The sequence below is a fragment of the Triticum aestivum genome, chromosome 7A, assembly GCF_018294505.1.
Source record: "Triticum aestivum cultivar Chinese Spring chromosome 7A, IWGSC CS RefSeq v2.1, whole genome shotgun sequence".
NCBI classification, from domain to species: domain Eukaryota; kingdom Viridiplantae; phylum Streptophyta; class Magnoliopsida; order Poales; family Poaceae; genus Triticum; species Triticum aestivum.
In genome coordinates, this window is record NC_057812.1 from 514,612,820 (window position 1) to 514,633,447 (window position 20,628).

Consider the following 20,628-nt stretch of genomic DNA (forward strand, 5'->3'; position numbering starts at 1 on the left):
TCGGACATCGAAAAGGTTCCGAGTGGTTCGGGTATTTTTCGGAGTACCGGGGAGTTACGGGAATACGGGAGAAGAAGTATATGGGCCTTATTGGGCTTTAGGGGAGAGGGAGAGGCAGGCCGCGCGCCCCCCAAGGCCTAGTCCGAATTGGACTAGGGGGAGGGGCTGCGCCCCCTCCTTCCTTCTCTTCCTTCTTCCCCTTCCTTGTCTCCTACTCATACTACATGGAAGGACTCCTAGTTGGACTAGGAAAGGGGGAATCCTACTCCCGGTGGGAGTAGGACTCCCCTAGGGCGCGCCATAGAGAGGGCCGGCCCTCCCCTCCTCCACTCCTTTATATACGGGGGCAGGGGGCACCCCATAGACACACAAGTTGATCTTTGTGATCGTTCCTTAGCCGTGTGCGGTGCCCCCCTCCACGATATTACATCTCGGTCATATTGTAGCGGTGCTTAGGGAAGCCCTACGACGGTTGAACATCAAGATCGTCACCACGCCGTCGTGCTGACGGAACTCCTCCCCGAAGCTTTGCTGGATCGGAGCCCGGGGAGCGTCATCGAGCTGAACGTGTGCCAAGAACTCGGAGGTGCCGGAGTAACGGTGCTTGGATCGGTTGGACCGGGAAGACGTACGACTACTTCCTCTACGTTGCGTCAACGCTTCCGCTTCGGTCTACGAGGGTATGTAGACAACACTCTCCCCTCTCGTTGCTATGCATCACCATGATCTTGCGTGTGCGTAGGAAATTTTTTGAAATTACTACGTTCCCCAACAGTCACGTCCACCCCTCAAACCACCCCTTCCCGTGAGATGTGCAATTTCGTCTGTTGCGCAGGCCAACTGCCTAGTAATTGATGTGCAACTTTCCCCTTGCCCGTGGATGTGCTTTCACTTTTTGTTGTATCCGCCAGCTTCCTAGTAGTGGATGTGCAACTTCGGATACTGCCACAACCAAATGTCTAATAGTGAGAGCAACTTTTGATCGTACACCCCATGGATGTGTAGTTTTTTCTTCTAGCAACCGGTCCAAACCACCCCTGTTTTTGAGATTTACAACTTTAGCACCCTGTCTATATGCAGCTTTTCATTATCCTTGTGAATATGGAATTTTCACCATTCAACTATCCCTACCTGTGAGATGTGCAACTTCGCATGCTTTTTTGGCCAACTGCCTAGTAGACTATGTGCAACTCCGTTTGTTGCCCTCGCCAACCGAAACTGCATATCCACAAGCAGGGAGAGAAAATAGTTGCACATCGACTAATAGACAGTTGGCTTGAACAACATACTGAGTTGCACATATCCCTAATAGGGGAGGTGGGTAGAGTATGCCAACAGTAGATATCCACAAGTAGGGAGGAGAGTTGCACATCTACAACTAGGTAGTTGGCCGGGGCAGTAGACTAGTTGCACATCACAAAAGTCGGTTGTTATGGTTGCCATGTTGTAACCTCATTGGAAGTTCGATCATGTAGCTCTAAACTTGGTTTTGAAAAACAGTTGCATCATGCAGTACTAAAGTTGCACAATGCACTACTAAAGTTGCACCATATAGCCTCAAAGTTGGCATCGGATTTTTTTCGTCAAAACATACCCGTGAGGGATCTAGTTTCAAAGATCTCGTCGTGAGGATTCGAAGGGTGAAATAGATTTGAATTCTGATGTGCGGTTTGAAAGATATGACTTTTTGAATTTTTGAAAACCCGAAATAAATACATATGGATCTGATCGTTTTTCAAAGTAAAGGGACAGTGTGAAGACATTTAATGCTGCAGTCACATGCACTAGCAGACAAAAAAATTAGGCATGCATGCGTTGTGAGCCAGGCCGCTCGTTTTCTCTAAAAGGTACGCAGCCACTTTTTAGATTTTAGGTATAAACTCCAGCATAGCTCCTCCAGACCTATCAGTCATAGTGGCAAAAGAAACATCCGCTTCCCTCAAAAAAAAAAGAAAAAAAGAAACATCCGCTAAAATCCCAAGCGAGTCCCAAACCTTCTTCGACCTTTTACACGTGAATAAAATATGTGCTATGCCCTTCGCCCCATGTTGACAAATTGGGCACTGTGATATATTCCCCATGACGATTTGCTAGTACACTAAAGCATGGGATGGAATTATGTAAGCATCACCATAAGAAAATTTTGATTTTTGTGGGAAGAGATGTAAACCTTGGAGGAGTATGCAACATGGATGAGCACGGTACCATGAGACCTCCTATACATCGCCTTATGCACCAGTTTGCCAGCCGGCGCTCACGGGCAAAGTCGGTTGGGCCAGCCCATTAAGCACTAACGCTTGCTTCACTCTACAGGCAGGCTCACTCGCTCAATCATCTGTTGAACGTTTGGTCCTTGATCACTGAACATTTTGACCACATTGGACTTCTTAAAAAAATTCATGAATACAAAAAAAAGTCATGAATTTGAAAAAAAATCACTAATACAAATAGTTTGTGATTTTGAAATTTTCTATGAATTTTAAAAAATAGTTTGTCAATACAAGAAATTTCATGAATTTAAAAAGAATCATAAGTCTCAAAAAGTTCACTAATTTGAAAATAAAGGTCCTGAATTTTGAAAATAGTTCACGAGATTGAACAAAAATTTCACGAATTTGGAAAAAGTCGGCGAATAAAAAATAAACGAAAAAGAATGAAAGATGAAAAATAAGAAAAAACGGACAAAAACGAGTGAAACTAGAAAACCAAAAACACATAAAAGAAGAAAAGTGGTTGGGAAGTTTCTAGAAGCTTCCCAAAACCGGGATGGGCTTCTAACAACCGACCTTAAATGGCTATGAGATGGGTCAGCCCGTTATGAAGGATGTCACACGAGAGGGTGTGCGCAAGGAACGATTAGGCATGTTTTTGGTGCCTAGGGTTTGCTCGGTATCATCTCTCTCCGTGGGACATGGACTCAGCAAACAAAGAGTTCACTACATCCGACCTTGATATCATCCAATATTTATTAAATTTATAGAAGTGTGAGGGTAAATCTTTTTTTTTGTCCCCCAACTCTCAAACTGGACAACTTGCACTTCTAACTCTTCGAACTGGACAAATTTTGTCTCACATCTCTCTTGACCAGGGATTGCTGCTAACTGTGTGCATTTTTTTGTTTTCCATGCAATGATTCCCAAGAGCAATGAGTTAGGATCTGTGTTTTGAATTTCGGCCGAATTTCGGCCATCTCGGCCAGGGGCGAAATATATCTTTCCATCAAAATTGGTCAAATTTGGCAAACTTTTGTCAAATTTTAGTAAGATTCTAGTCAAAATTTGGCCGAAATTCTGCACTCTCGGTCTGGGGCGAAAAAAAAATCTCAAACCGAAAATCAAAACGCTGGTTAGGATGCCCCATGCCACGTCGATAGCTTCCATCACCCGCAACTAGCGAAAGTCGCGAGTGCTTGATTCTAGGGTTTCCAATGACAAATGATTAGAAGATGTTGTGTAGGAGGGTGAACCACCTCTGTTAGGAAAGGAGCCGAACAGCACTACCACCATCAGTCACTCGGTAGGTCCCAAGGAAGGACTTGATGGCTTGAAACTAGGGTTTCAAAAGAGAGAGAATTTTAGTAGGGAAGATATTTTAGTGGTATTGAAGAAGGTACCATGTGAAAGAGTCAACCACCTAGTTAATGGAAGGAGCTGGAGAGGCTCCACCGCCACCAGCGTTCAGTTGGTAGCTTCCACCAGCGACCGAGAGAAAGGGACGCGACGGTTTGAGTTTATACAGTTTTAAAAGGAGGATTTTGGCAAAGATATTTTGTTGGGATGTCCTATTACGGAAGGAATGTACAATCATTGCACCTATCATCCATAGGGAAGCGGCTCCCCTGATGTACGTTGCCTGCAGTTGTGGCACTGCCATGTGGGCCTGTTTTTCAATGAGCCCACCTGTCACTGATGGAACGGCACCCTGCCGAACGGCAGAGGAGCCTCGTCCCATCCATAGATGAAGCAACATTCGAAGAAGGCCGGAGCTGAAAGGCGCCACCTCCACCACCAACGAGTGAAGGGGGATTTTGTTCCCCTCTTGTAGTATGAACAGAATGTACAATCGTAACATGCCAGGAGAGACTAATTCGTTATCACATTCTTCAGAGACAAAAGTACAGTCCTCTTTTGCAACTTACAACTGAACATTGCCCGTCGATATAACCAAGTTCGTTCAGAACTACACATCATCAACAATTCACCATTGGCAGCGTTTGAACAGAATGGTAAATCACTCCACCTTTCACAAAAACATGCAAGACTCCGTCGTCTCAACCTTCAGAGTAAAAAGGAAAAATGTACAGTCCTTATTTACAGGCTACAGTCGAACATTTGTTCAGACAACTACGCATTATCAAGAAGAGAGAGTAGCAAATTACCCAGCAATTCACCATTTCCAGCGTCTGATGCTGAATAGGGGTCTGATTTTCTATGGGAATGATTGTTAGACTGGATGCAGGGGAGAAACAGAGCTAGACGGGGCTAACAGAGTCGTCGAACGGGTCCGCGTGCACGGCCGGCGGCGGCAAGACCAGCGCCCGGCACACGGGGCATGTCGGGTGCCCGGTCTTGAGCCACTTGCCGATGCACTTCTCATGGAACCGGTGCCCGCACCGCGGCAGGTCCCGGAGGGCCTGCTCCTCCCGCATGCCGGCGAGGCAGACGCAGCACTTGTCCTCGGCGCCGCCGCTCTCCTCGTCCTCGTCGTCGCTGAGCCCCAGGAAGGACTTGGTGGCCGACATGGAGCCGGGCGCCTCCGGCGAGAGCCAGACGACCATGACGAGTATGTTGGCGAGGCAGAGCGCGTAGGCGACGACGTCCGCCTGGCTCCGCTCGAAGACGACGATGATGAGCGGGACGAACACCATGAACACGAAGGCCAGGCACCGGTTGGCCAGCAGGGCCCCCGCGGCCGCGGCGGCGCCGGCCCCGCTCGACGCCTCCAGCAGCGGGGTCAGGACGGGCGGGGACCCCTCGTCGCGCTGCTGCGACGTCGTCGACGAGGGGAGCAGCTCGGCGCGGGCGCCCATGGTGTGGCGATACCAGCGCGCGAAGCAGTAGAAGAGGAAGATCTGGAGCGCGAAGCTGCCGGCGAAGGTGGCGGCGACGACGCCGTAGTAGTCGTACGCCAGGCGGGTGGCCAGGAGCAGCGTGAGGAAGGTGAAGGGGAGGTCCAGCCACGGCAAATCCATCGCCGCCGGCAAGCTGCGCGCATCACACTCGCGCGCGGCCCCGGGATGCGGTTAATTTCTCTCCTTAATCCTCAGCTGGAATGATCCATGAAAAGGCAGTATGGTTGAGGAATTCCCTTTCCTGGAGTCTACCCCCTTGCTGATGGACTTCGCCTCTTTCTTTAGCGAACAAGGGAGGAAAGTTAAAGTTGGGGAGGGCACTAATGAGGCGGGGCAGAGCTCGTACCAGGGATGGAGGACGGATGCGGGTGGGGCGGCGGCTAGGTTCGTGCGTATTTCTCCTACTCGCAATGAAAAGTAGTGGCCCTGCCTTTTCGTCAAAAACTAATGAGGCGTTAGCTTCCACGTAATCAAGTGTTTATCAAGCAAGCGATCGGCAGACTAGTCTCGATTTTTTAAATATATATTAATAGATAGGAGTAGATAATTGTCCGTGGTTCGTGCATTGTAACTGGGTATATATGAATTTTCTGCCAGTAAATGTGATCTGCATTCCAGTTATGTCAAAATATGAATACATGTATAAAAAATACTCCCTCCGTTCCTAAATATAGGGTGTATAGTTTTTGGCACAAAAATTAAAGAACGCACGTGGAGGAAAAATTTCACAAGTTTTGGGCGAGATTATACCAGACTAATTGACATGAAAAAATAGATGAGCTTGCCTGACATAAGGAAATGTAATCAAATTTCTTCAAAAATTATCCAAACGAGCGGTGTAACCCAATATACCTTATATTTCGGATTTTTTTCTCAAAAATCTATACACCTTATATCAAGGAATGGAGGGAGTATACTTTAGCTACCAATTAATGCGATACTTATTGAATTACCAAAGATAACACAATTTTAGTACCTCTTTTCTGGTTTATTAGGCCAACGTGTATCCTTAGATCGATAATTTGACCAGTATAATACGAGTTATATATATTAGAATTTTGTACCATCAGAAATTTCAAATGTTCTATTTTTTAATGATATAACTTTTGTGATTTAAAGTTCACATTATATTTGTAAAAATGACAGCATAGAGATACACGCAAAACATATAAACCAAAAAGTGGGAGTCTTTGCTAGGCGAATAAGGTGTGGGGTAAACCGCTATATGCATCGTCTCCCACCTCTTTCTAAAAAAGGCGGTTAGGGTTTCAAGTAAGCTTCGCCGTTGATTCCCCTTGCCTCCAGGTGCCAACGTGGTGGGAGGAACCTCGGTTTGGGATTAACCATGTTTGGGGGGGTCGTGCTAGCTCTGGTCTCACTCTAGGTAAATAACCCCTAGCTTTGTTAGGGCCCAGTCTATGTATCTTGTCGGCGGTGGTGAAGCACTAGCGTATTGGTGGCTTGGGATAAGTTTTCCTGCGTCATGTCCTCGTTTTAGAGATGATGATTGTCACATCGTGGAGGGAGTCTGTAGTTTTGGTCAGGGTCATATATCAGGTCCCGTTTTTGTCTACGTTTTGACTAGGTGGTCATGGATGGAGTAGTTCGGCAGAGTGGATGGCAACGGTTCCTATTTTGGCCTTCTAGCTTCTTCTTCATTTGGACATGCACATCGGGACCAGGTGAGGTAAAGCTTCTCCGATTCTATCTGCCCGAAGGGTGTTCTACATGCCCTCTCCGGCATTTGTTCTCCGAGGTGGTGATTTGCTGCAGATCATGACCATCGACATTTTTGGTCCATATCGACGATTTTCCGGCCGCTACTTCTACAAGCCCTCGGGTTTCAAGAAGTTTGCTTCAGTGAGACGAATGTCGAGAGGTGCCAACGAGCTTTGTTCATGATATGTTGCGGGGTGGATGTAGGAGGAAGAAAACTTCAGAACCCTAAGTACTTGGATGCATCTTTCAATTTATTTAATATATACTCTTTTGCCTTTCCACAAAAAAACTGAGCCATGGGACAGTTGCGGCGGTTTTCAAGAAACACGAAGAAGAAAAAACTCAAAATATAAGTGGTGTGAGGGAGAGGACGAACGAAACAAAAACAAAAGGAGTATATATTTTTAAATATGAGATATTTTCCCTTCTCCGTCATTGGCTATGTTCACGGTTGTTGTCATGTGTACACTTTGAATCTTCTATCGTAAACGATTCTTTAAGGAAAAAAAAAGGCAATGCTCTGTTTTGTACTCAGTGATGGATATCCACTTCGTTACTAATACGGCGGCAGATGATCTCGACCGCTAACCGGGGGCATGCGATGGTGACCGGTGAATCAAGCGCTCCACCGCAACCATCCCCTCGTCTCGCTTCATCTGGCCGTTCCTTCATCACAGCATGCCAGCTCCACCTACTTTGCGTGCAATGAATGGCAATCTAGCTTCACTGTCATATGTCAAAACACACGGTGCAACCACCCAATCGAGAGTGAAGTTTGATTCAAACCCTGAAGTTGTAGAGCTCGACGGAAATAAACCCTCACCTTCAATTCCAAGTTTGATTCAAACCCTGAAGTTGTAGAGCTCGACGGAAATAAACCCTCACCTTCAATTCCCTGAAATCAGCACCGTGTACTCTTTGATCCCGGTGTAAATAAACCTACAACCATTTTAGGGATGGATTTGATGACGTGGCATCAAGAGGCTGGGATTGTTGACTTTGACCAGTACACGAAAAATTAATGTTGTGTCGCAGTATTCGATCTGTAGATATTTTACTAACAAAAAAATAGTATGACAGGCAACAGCCAAAGGGCCAGGGTGATGTCCGTACTCGTCGTCCCAGGCTCCCAGCCCATGCCGTCGCCGTGCTCACGTGAGAGCTGGCGGCTATTGGCGCCGCCGTTAAGAGCTCCAATGCCTCATGTTTGTGCTCCAGCGCCTCGTCCGTCTAGAGCTTGCTTCGCCGGTAGAATCTTGTGCGAACTCCACTGCTTTGTTGCTTAGGCCGAGGTATAATCTTGTGAACGCGAGGGAGATGTTGGTCTTGTTCGGCTCCGACCATGCATCAGCACCACAACAAGTTAGAAACATGCAGATGGTAGCAGTGAGCGCACAACAATAGCTAGCAAGCATGCAATAGAAATGGACTACACGCCAGTGGGCATATGGACTGGCAGGATTGCCATACGCCACGCCGTGACTATCAGTTGCTGCCTTGTCCGTGCACGAGCGTGAAGTGAGAGGGTACTAAGACAGAGCTTGACGCGGCAGACCAGATGGCCATGGCTGCCTCCTCGGTGGCGGGGTCCTGCAACCTCCGCGGCCGACGCATGATGAAGACAACGAACAGAGAGTGTCGTCATGGACGTGCTACGCCTACGCCACACTCTACGGCACTGCCGCGATGCCGCACAGACACGCCGGGAGGAGGAAGAGCCTCAGCCTCCAAGGCTCCAACTGGTGCTCTTAGACGTTGTCGCGGATACGTAAAAGAAAATTTCGTCTGCGGTCGCCGTCGCCGCACCTGCTCGATGCCGCACACACGGGATGCGCTGGCCGGGAGAAGGAAGAGCCCTGAACAGGCGCTCTTTGACATTGTTGCGGATAAAAAAAATCGCATGTTAGCGGTAGCCCTCGCCACGCCGCCGAGCTGCTGCAGGAGTCGGCCATGGCAACATCCTCGAGCCAGCACAGCGTCAAAAGTAGAAGCGAGAGCGAGGAAGAGGTGCATGGCTACAGAGCCAGGTTTAATTTTGTGGGACCCACTCACAAATGACCGTTCACTCACCGATCCCGGTCTATTCCGGTGCCACGTAGCAATCCTTATGTTTGGATACAACTTCAAGGTTGAAAACGACCGGGATTGATGAAGTTAGGGTACCGATTTCAGGGATTTAGACATGGAGGTTCATTTTCGTCGAGCTCTACAACCTCAGGGTCTAAATCAAACTTCACCCCCCGACGAGTCAGTAAGAGCAACTCCAACGGGGTGACCTAAATGAACATGGATTTTGTCCGCTTTTTATTCGTTTGGGTCGCTCGTCCGCCTAGCGAATATAAGGCGTATACACACGGACGACGACTGATCCCAACGCACAGACGCAAAAGCGGACATGCACCTCTGCTCCCAGTCGCTTCTCTACTCCTCCTTGCCGGCAGGCACCTCTGCTCCCAGTCGCGTAGCCCCTCCCCTCCTTCTTGCCGGCAGGCACCTCCTCGTGCCGCCCCTCTGCTCCTCGTCGTGGTGCCCCACTGCTTCCAGCCGCGTCGCTCCCTCCGACCCCCGTCGCGCCGCCGCTGCTTCCAGCCGCGTCGCTCCCTACTCCCCCTCGTGCCGCCGCAGGATCTTGCCGGCGCTGAAGTCGAGAGCTCACTCCGCGCAGGTCGGGGCTCTAGAGGTCCCCCGCCGAGCGCTTCTTCCTCTGGATCGGCGGTAGGCACCTCTCACGTCGCCCCTCCGCTCATCTTCACCGACGGGCATCCCATCACGCCCTCCGCCCCCCGTCACGCCACCCCTATGCCGCCCTCACGCCGCCGCAGGATCTTGCCGGCGCTCAAGTCGAGGGCTCGCTCCGCCGCAGGCTCCAGCACCCCCCCCCTCCCCCCATGAGCTCCAGCGCCAGCTGCTCCGCCGCGGTAGGTGGTGGCCTGCGCCGGTGGCCTCGCCGGTGGGCTCGCTCCTCGTTGTAGCGGTTGTGGAGGTATATGGGCCTCGACGCCGGCAACGGGTGGGACGGCGCGTGTGGGCAGCGCTGGATTAGGTGGGGATCTCGCCGCGTCGATCGGCACGTGCTGTGTCACTGATACGTGGGTCCAGGACGGACATGAGAGGGCAGCAGCGGACGAGAGCGCTCGTTTTGTCCGCCGCGGACCCATTCGTGGCCCATTTTTGCGTTCAATTTAGGTCGGGGCGAAGGACAAACGGACAGCAGGCGAATATAGACGTCCATTTAGATCGCCCCGTTGGGTCAACTTTTACATCAGGATAATCGAAACGAACGAAATAGATTGCTCCATTGGAGTTGCTCTAAGCGATCGGCGAAAAACAACTCGCCGCGGTGACGGATGCAAAGTGCGGCCTTGCAGGCGAGGGGTTTTACCAGACGGATAACGACGATTCGCTCCCGGCCGTCGTCGTCGGTGCTTACCTGTCGCGGAATGCGGCCAAGTGGTGCGTGGCGTGAACCGTGCGGTGCGAGCTTTTGTCTCGGCGCACGAAGCAGCAACGCGGCATGCCGGCCGGTCACCGCCGACAACTGACAGGGCGGGGGTCGGTGGTGGCGAGCATGGATAAGTACGCGCTGAAGGACACGAAAGCGACGGCATGGGAACCCGACATCCGGTGGTGAAATAACAAAATGCCCTCTACTCTTGCGATGTCAGCAGCTCGAAATATCTGATGGAGCAACAACGCGGACTTGCTCAGGTTTGGCTTGGCTTGGTTTGGTATTGGCTTGGTTTGGTAGAACACATATCAGAGAGACATCACCAAGTTCAGCCCGATGTGGCCGACAAATAAACAACAACGCGGTGTTGCTCAGGTTTGGGACGGTGAAAAAATCTACTTGCAGATCTTTTTGTGTAGTGCTATTCAATAGCTAGCTGGAATTGCTACAGCTTATACTACTATCTACGTGTTGATAATTGCGGTGTAGAGGTATGCACATGTTCATTCAGTACAGAGATCCAGTGACATACCTTCAGCATGTCACGCCGTAACATGGCCCTTGGATCTGAAATGGACAGCCCAGATTAACCACTATAGCAACAAAACACTGTGAACGCGGTCCTGTAGACAAATCACTGTAGATGTTGTATTGTGGACGTACTGTAGACCAGATACTGTTCATATCACCCCTGACTGCTGGATGATGATCTGACGGACAGGAGAGGGGGGCAAGGCACCATACTGTTCATGGTATCATGCCCATGGCATGCCACTGGATCTCAATCCATTCATTCTCTAGCTATTTGTTAACTATTATTTTTGATAAATGAAGCTTTTATTAACTCAAAATATAACATCAGATACAGATCTTGACAAGCAACATCTGATATCTACCTAAAATGCAACGTAGCCAAACACCAACAGTTTGGCAAAATATAATGAAAAAAGACATATCGGCAACAGTAGAATCACATGGGACCGGCATTATGTCGAAGGAGGTGGTGAACCGATCTGGAGATTATGTTGGCATCCACATTGGGTAAAAAAAGTTCCTGGACACCCGCTCCAACCGCATGTACACCATCTTGAACAACAGTTGCTACTACGTTCGGTGTATCATAGAACGCACAAAGCGAGTTCGTACAATGGATAATAACCTGCAAAGGAGAATATTTTTTGTGACTATAATAAAACCCAAATCATTTGTACATAGGAAAAGCGATAATAATACGGTATACACCCTGCCATTATTAGCATTTTGAACCTATTTAAATTATCGTTCAACCAATGACCAAAAATATTGACAACCCTTGTGGTCAGATACACACTGGACGCTGCTTGGACTGTTGACCACGTACACTATGCGAACTTGCACTCAAAAAAATAGTTTGATTGTCTCGTCATGAGTATAAATGCTACACCTCTTGCTTCCTTATCAATTGTAAAGGAAGATGTTGGCTTTGGTTAGATATCACATAAAGATTTTATATTTTTAGTGAAATTTTTTACTTGCAAATTTTCTTGCTATTATCCACTGAAATCTCTGAATGTGTGAGCACACGGTACATAGAGCTGACTGTGCAGGACCAAGATGTAGTGAGATTTCAGCGAAACACATCTTGTCTTTGTGTTAGGTTAATCAAATCCAATCAGGATAAAAGATTTTTCCATGACGTAAGACGGGGGCCAATCAAGTCCCGCCTGAAAGAAATATCCGGCGGGAATGAACTGAGCACCTGCACAAGAGTATCATTCTTCTTGCGAACAATGTGGTACAACGACATAAATGTGCTTCAGTGATCTCCATTGTTCAATATATTTTGTGATAGAGATGCTACGACCTGCAACTACGCCGTCCACGGGCACAACTACACTATGGGGTACTACCTTGCCGATGATATCAATCCTCGGTGAGTGGCATTTGTGAAGACTTGCCCTGATCCCAAAGGTAACAAATTATGTATCTTTGCACAGATGCAAGAAGGTTCTAGAAAGGATGTGTAGAGGGCTTTTAGAGTGCTTCAAGCTCGTTGGAGTATTATTCGTGGAGCTGCAATGACGTGGGATCCAAAGACATCGTGGCGGGTGATAGGTGTTGGGGATCGTAGCAGAAATTTAAAATTTTCTATGCATCACCAAGTTCAATCTATGAGTAATCTAGCAATGAGGGGAAGGGGAGTGCATCTACATACCCTTGTAGATCGCTAAGCGGAAGCGTTACTAGAACGCGGATGAGGTAGTCATACTCGTAGCGATTCAGATCGCGGTCGATTCCGATCTAAGCGCCGAACAACGGCGCCTCCGCGTTCAACACACGTGCAGCCCGGTGACGTCTCCCATGCCTTGATCCAGTAAGGAGAGAGGGAGAGGTTGGGGAAGACTCCGTCCAGCAGCAGCACGACGGCGTGGTGGTGGTGGAGGAGCGCGGTACTCCAGCAGGGCTTCGCCAAGCACTACGACAGACGAGGAGGGAGAGGTAGGGCTGCGCCTTGGGAGAGAGAGACTCGTGTGTTGTGCATCCCCAAAACCTCCAGTATATATAGGGGAAAGGGCAAGGGGAGGCGCCCTAGGGTTTCCCCTAGGGGGGCAGCGGCCAGGGCAGATGGGATCTCCCCCTTGGGTGACTTGGCCCCCAAGCCAGGAGGTGGGAACCCTAGATGGGGCGCCCCAAACCCCCTGGTCACGTGGGAATAGGTGAGGGGGGCGCACAGCCCCTTAGTGGGCTGGTTTGCTCCCTTCCCTTGGCCCATGAAGCCCCCAACACTTGTCGGGGCTCCCGAAACACCTTTCGGTCATGCTGGTCATCACCTGGTACCTCCGGAACACTTCCGGACTCCAAAACCCTTCGTCCAATATATCAATCTTCACCTCCGGACCATTTCGGAACTCCTCGTGACGTCCGGGATCTCATCCGGGACTCCGAACAACATTCGGTAACCGCGTACATACTTTCCCTATAACCCTAGCGTCATCGAACCTTAAGTGTGTAGACCCTACGGGCTCGGGAATAATGCAAACATGACCGAGACATCTCTCTGGTCAATAACCAACAGCGGGATTTGGATACCCATGTTGGCTCCCACATGTTCCACGATGATCTCATCGTATGAATCACGATGTCAAGGATTCAGTCAATCCCATATACAATTCCCTTTGTCTACCAGTATAGTACTTGCCCGAGATTCGATCGTCGGTATCCCGATACCTTGTTCAATCTCGTTACCGGCAAGTCTCTTTACTCGTTCCGCAACACATCTTCCCGTGATCAACTCCTTGGTCACATTGTGCACATTATGATGATGTCCTACCGAGTGGGCCCAGAGATACCTCTCCGTTTACACAGAGTGACAAATCCCAGTCTCGATTCGTGCCAACCCAACAGACACTTTCGGAGATACCCGTAGTGCACCTTTATAGCCACCCAGATACATTGTGGCGTTTGGTACACCCAAAGCATTCCTACGGTATCCGGGAGTTGCACAATCTCATGGTCTAAGGAAATGATACTTGACATTAGAAAAGCTTTAGCAGACGAACTATACGATCTTGTGCTAGGCTTAGGATTGGGTCTTGTCCATCACACCATTCTCCTAATGTTGTGATCCCGTTATCAATGACATCAAATGTCCATGGTCAGGAAACCATGACCATCTATTGATCAACGAGCTAGTCAACTAGAGTCTTACTAGGGACATGTTGTGGTCTATGTATTCACACATGTATTACAGTTTCCGGTTAATACATTATAGCATGAACAATAGACAATTATCATGAACAAGGAAATACAATAATAACCATTTTATTATTGCCTCTAGGGTATATTTCCAACAGTCTCCCACTTGCACTAGAATCAATAATCTAGTTCACATCACTATGTGATTGCAATGAATCCAACACCCATGGGGTTTGTTCATATCTTGTTTGTGAGAGAGGTTTATTAGTCAATGAGTCTGAACCTTTCAGATCCATGTGTGCTTTACAAATCTCTATGTCATCTTGTAGATGCAGCTACCACGCGCTACTTGGAGCTATTCCAAATAACTGTTCTACTATACGAATCCGGTTTACTACTCAGAGTCATCCGGATTAGTGTCAAAGTTTGCATCGACGTAACCCTTTACGACGAACTCTTTTACCACCTCCATAATCGAGAAAATTCCTTAGTCCACTAGTTACTAAGGATAAGTTCGACCGATGTCGTGTGATCCATTCCTGGATCACTCTTGTACCCCTTGACTGACTCATGGCAAGGCACACTTCAGGTGCGGTACACAGCATAGCATACTGTAGAGCCTACGTCTAAAGCATAGGTGATGACCTTCGTCCTTTCTCTCTCTTCTGTCGTGGTCAGGTCTTGAGTCTTACTCAATATTCACACCTTGTAACACAGCTAAGAACTCCTTTGCTGATCTATTTTGAACTCCTTCAAAATCTTGTCACGGTATGTATTCATTCGAAAGTACTATTAAGAGTTTTTGATCTATCCTTATAGATCTTAATGCTCAATGTTCAAGTAGCTTAATCCGGATTTTCCATTGAAAAACACTTTTCAAATAACCCTGCATGCTTTCCAGAAATTCTACATCATTTCTGATCAACAATATGTTAACAACATATACTCATAAAAAATTCTATAGTGCTCCCACTCACTTCTTTGGAAATACAAGTTTCTCATAAACTTTGTATAAACCCAAAATCTTTGATCATATCATCAAAGCGTACATTCCAACTCCGAGATGCTTACTCCAGTCCTTAGAAGGATTGCTGGAGCTTTGCATACTTATCATCATCTTTCAGGATTGAAAAAACCTTCTGGTTGTATCACATACAACCTTTCCTCAAGAAAAATGTCGAGGAAACAATGTTTTTTACATCCTATCTGCAAGATTTCATAAATAATGCAGTGACTGCTAACATAATTCCAACAAACTCTTAGCATCGCTACGAGTGAGAAAGTCTCATCGTAGTCAACTCCTTGAAATTGTCGGGAAACATCTTAACGACAAGTCGAGCTTTCTTAATGGTGACACTTACCATCATTGTTTGTCTTTCTTTTAAAATCCATCTACACCCAACAGCCTTACGACCATCATGTGGTTCTTCCAAAGTCTATACTTTCTTTTATACATGGATCCTCTCTCGGATTTTATGGCCTCGAGCCATTCTTCGGAATCTGGGCCCACCATCACTTCTCCATAGCTCGTAGGTTCATTGTTGTCTAGCAACATGACTTCCAATACAGGATTACGTACCACTTTGAAGTAGTATGCATCCTTGTTGACCTATGAGGTTTGGTAGTGACTTGATCCGAAGTTTCATGATCACTATCATAAGCTTCCACTTCAATTGGTGTAGGTGCCACAGGAACAACTTCCTGTGCCCTGCTACACACTAGTTGAAGTGATGGTTCAATAACCTCATCAAGTCTCCACCATCCTCCAACTCAATTCTTTCGAGAGAAACTTTTCCTCGAGAAAGGACCCATTTCTAGAAACAATCACTTTTGCTTCCGGATCTGAAATAGGAGGTATACCCAACTATATTTGGGTATTCTATGAAGATGCATTTATCTGCTTTTGGTTCGAGCTTATCAGCCTGAAACTTTTTCACATAAGCATCGTAGCCCCAAACTTTTAAGAAACGACAGCTTAGGTTTCTCTAAACCATAGTTCCTACGGTGTCGTCTCAGCGGAATTGTGTGGTGCCCTATTTAAAGTGAGTGCGGTTGTCTCTAATGCCTAACCCATAAACGATAGTGGTAATTCGATAAGAGACATCATGGTATGCACCATATCCAATAGGGTGCAGTTGTGATGTTTGGACACACCATCACACTATGGTGGTCCAGGCGGTATTAGTTGTGAAACAATTTCCACAATGTCTTAATTGTGTGCCAAACTCGTAACTCAGATATTCATCTCTATGATCATATCATAGACATTTTATCATCTTGTCATGACGATCTTCAACTTCACTCTGAAATTACTTAAAACTTTCAATAATTTAGACTTGTGTTTCATCAAGTAAATATACTCATCATCTACTCAAATCATCTGTGAAGTAAGAACATAACGATATCCACTGCGTGCCTCAGCACTCATTGGACTGCACACATCAAAATGTATTACTTCCAACAAGTTGCTTTCTTGTTCCATCTTACTGAAAATGAGGCCTTTCAATCATCTTGCCCATGTGGTATGATTTGCATGTCTCAAGTGATTCAAAATCAAGTGAGTCCAAACGATCCATCTGCATGGAGTTTCTTCATGCATATCTACCAATAGACATGGTTCGCATGTCTCAATCTTTTCAAAAATGAGTGAGTCCAAAGATCCATCAACATGGAGCTTCTTCATGCGTTTTATACCAACATGACTCAAATGGCAGTGCCACAAGTACGTGGTACTATCATTACTATCTTATATCTTTTGGCATGAACATGTGTATCACTACGATCGAGATTCAATAAACCATTCATTTTAGGTGCAAGACCATTGAAGATATTATTCAAATAAACAGAGTAACCATTATTCTCCTTAAATGAATAACCGTGTGGCGATAAACATAATCCAATCATGTCTATGCTCAACGCAAACACCAAATAACAATTATTTCGGTTTAACACCAATCCTGATGGTAGAGGGAGCGTGCGATGTTTGATCACATCAACCTTGGAAACACTTCCAACACATATCGTCATCTCACCTTTAGCTAGTCTCCGCATCCTTTTATTTCGAGTTACTAACGCTTAGCAACCGAACCGGTATTTATTACCTTGGTGCTACTAGGAGTACTAGTAAAGTACACAATAATATGACGTATATCCAAAATACTTCTGTCGACCTTGCTAGCCTTCTCATCTACCAAGTATCTAGGGTAGTTCTGCTTCAGTTACCATCCTCCTCATTATAGAAGCACTTAGTCTCGGGTTTGGTTCAACCTTGGGTTTCTTCACTAGAGCAGCAACTGATTTGCCGTCTCATGAAGTATCCCTTCTTTCCCTTGCCCTTCTTGAAACTAGTGGTTTAACCATCAACAATTGATGCTCCTACTTGATTTCTACTTTCGCGGTGTCAAACACCGCGAGTTGCTCAAGGATCATCATGTCTATCCCTGATATGTTATAGTTCATCACGAAGCTCCAATAGCTTGGTGGCAGTGACTATGGAGAACCATCACTATCTCATCTAGAAGATTAACTCCCACTCGATTCAAGCGATTGCAGTACTCAGACAATCTGAGCACATGCTCAACGATTGAGTTTTTCTCCCTTAGTTTGCAGGCTTAAGAAACTTGTCAGAGGTCTCATACCTCTTGACGTGGGCACTAGTCTGAAATTCCAATTTCAGTCTTTGGAACATCTCATATGTTCTGCGACGTTTCAAAAACGTCTTTGGTGCCACAATTCTAAATCGTTAGTATTACGTACTGAACTATCATGTAGTCATCAAAACATGTATGTCAGATGTTTCCCAACATCTACAGACGATGCTCGAGGTTCAACACACTGAGCGGTGCATTAAGGACATAACCCTTCTATGCAGCAATGAGGACAATCCTCAGTTCACGGACCCAGTCCGCATAATTGCTATTGTCAACTCTCAACTAAATTTTTTCTAGGAACATATCTAAAATAGTAGAACCAAAGCGTGAGCTACGACATAATTTGCAAAGACCTTTTGACTATGTTCATGATAATTAAGTTCATCTAATCAAATTATTCAATGAACTCCCACTTAGATAGACATCCCTCTAGTCATCTAAGTGATACATGATCCGAGTCAACTAGGCCGTGTCCGATCATCACGTGAGACGGACTAGTCATCATCGGTGAAAATCTTCATGTTGATTGTATCCACTATACGACTCATGTTCGACCTTTCGGTCTTCCATGTTGCGAGGCCATGTCTGTACATGCTAGGCTCGTCAAGTTAACCTAAGTGTATTGCGTGTGTAAATTTGGCTTACACCCGTTGTATGTGAACGTTAGAACCTATCGCACCCGATCATCACGTGGTGCTTCGGAACAACGGACCTTAGCAATGGTGCACAGTTAGGGGGAACACTTTCTTGAAATTATTGCGAGGGATCATCTTATTTATGCAACCGTCGTTCTAAGCAAATAAGATGTAAACATGACAAACATCACATGCAAATCATAAAGTGACATGATATGGCCAATATCATCTTGCTCCTTTGATCTCAATCTTCGAGGCGCGGCATGAACACCATCGTCACCGGCATGACACGATGATCTCCATCATCGTGTCTTCATGAAGTTGCCTCGCCAACTATTACTTCTACTACTATGGCTAACGGTTAGCAATAAAGTAAAGTAATTACATGGCGTTTTCATTGACACACATGTCATAAATAAATTAAGACAACTCCTATGGCTCCTGCTGGTTGTCATACTCATCGACATGCAAGTCGTGATTCCTATTACAAGAACATGATCAATCTCATACATCACATATATCATTCATCACATACTTTTAGCCATATCACATCACATAGCATACCCTGCAAAAACAAGTTAGACGTCCTCTAATTGTTGTTGCATGTTTTACGTGGCTGCTATGGGTTTCTAGCAAGAACATTTCTTACCTACGCAAAACCACAACGGTGATATGCCAATTGCTATTTACCCTTCATAAGGACCCTTTTCATCGAATCCGATCCGAGTTAAGTGGGAGAGACAGACACCCGCCAGCCACCTTATGCATCAAGTGCATGTCAGTCGGTGGAACCTGTCTCACGTAAGTGTACGTGTAAGGTCGGTCTGGGCCGCTTCATCCCACAATGCCGCCGAATCAAGATAAGACTAGTAACGGCAAGCAAATTGAACAAATCATCGCCCATAACTACTTTGTGTTCTACTCATGCATAGAATCTACGCATAGACCTAGCTCATGATGCCACTGTTGGGGATCGTAGCAGAAATTTAAAATTTTCTACGCATCACCAAGATCAATCTATGGAGTAATCTAGCAACGAGGGGAAGGGTAGTGCATCTACATACCCTTGTAGATCGCTAAGCGAAAGCGTTACTAGAATGCGGATGAGGTAGTCGTACTCGTAGCGATTCAGATCGCGGTCGATTCCGATCTAAGCGCCGAACAACGGCGCCTCCGCGTTCAACACACGTGCAGCCCGATGACGTCTCCCATGCCTTGATCCAGTAAGGAGAGAGGGAGAGATTGGGGAACACTCCGTCCAGCAGCAGCACGACAGGGTGGTGGTGGTGGAGGAGCGCGGTACTCCAGCAGGACTTCGCCAAGCACTACGAGAGACGAGGAGGGAGAGAGGTAGGGCTGCGCCTTGGGAGAGAGAGACTTGTGTGTTGTGCAGCCCCAAAACCTACACTATATGTAGGGGCAAGGGCAAGGGGAGGCGCCCTAGGGTTTCCCCTAGGGGGCAGCGGCCAGGGCAGATGGGATCTCCCCCTTGGGTGACTTGGCCCCCAAGCCAGGAGGTGGGAACCCTAGATGGGGCGCCCCAAACCCCCTGGTCACGTGGGAATAGGTGAGGGGGGCGCACAGCCCCTTAGTGGGCTGGTTTGCTCCCTTCCCTTGGCCCATGAAGCCCCCAACACTTGTCGGGGCTCCCGGAACACCTTTCGGTCATGCTGGTCATCACCCGGTACCTCCGGAACACTTCCGGACTCCAAAACCCTTCGTACAATATATCAATCTTCACCTCCGGACCATTCTGGAACTCCTCGTGACGTCCGGGATCTCATCCAGGACTCCGAACAACATTCGGTAACCGCGTACATACTTTCCCTATAACCCTAGCGTCATCGAACCTTCTGTGTGTAGACCCTACGGGCTTGGGGATAATGCAGACATGACCGAGACATCTCTCTGGTCAATAACCAACAGGGGGATCTGGATACCCATGTTGGCTCCCAAATGCTCCACAATGATCTCATCGGATGAACCACAATGTCAAGGATTCAGTCAATCCCGTATACAATTCCCTTTGTCTACCGGTATAGTACTTGCCCGAGATTCGATCGTCGGTATCCCGATACCTTGTTCAATCTCGTTACTGGCAAGTCTCTTTACTCGTTCCGCAACACATCATCCCGTGATCAACTCCTTGGTCACATTGTGCACATTATGATGATGTCCTACCAAGTGGGCCCAGAGATACCTCTCCGTTTACACGGAGTGACAAATCCCAGTCTCGATTCGTGCCAACCCAACAGATACTTTCGGAGATACCCGTAGTGCACCTTTATAGCCACCCAGTTACGTTGTGGCATTTGGTACACCCAAAGCATTCCTACGGTATCTGGGAGTTGCACAATCTCATGGTCTAAGGAAATGATACTTGACACTAGAAAAGCTTTAGCAGACGAACTATACGATCTTGTGCTAGGC

The 20,628-nt window shown here is 47.1% G+C and overlaps 1 protein-coding gene across 1 annotated transcript; it reads right to left on the bottom strand.

The window, feature by feature from the left end:
• Nucleotides 1–4,079: 4,079 nt before the first annotated feature.
• LOC123147913 (E3 ubiquitin-protein ligase Os06g0535400) lies at nucleotides 4,080–5,461 on the bottom strand. The gene has a single exon (XM_044567239.1). The coding sequence runs from the start codon at nucleotides 5,189–5,191 to the stop codon at nucleotides 4,472–4,474; it is 720 nt and encodes a 239-aa protein (XP_044423174.1). The 5' UTR covers nucleotides 5,192–5,461; the 3' UTR covers nucleotides 4,080–4,471.
• Nucleotides 5,462–20,628: the final 15,167 nt, after the last annotated feature.

What these genes read in the sequence shown, in the direction of transcription:
- LOC123147913 (XM_044567239.1), bottom strand. Translation starts at nt 5,191, where the DNA reads ATGGATTTGCCGTGGCTGGACCTCCCCTTCACCTTCCTCACGCTGCTC.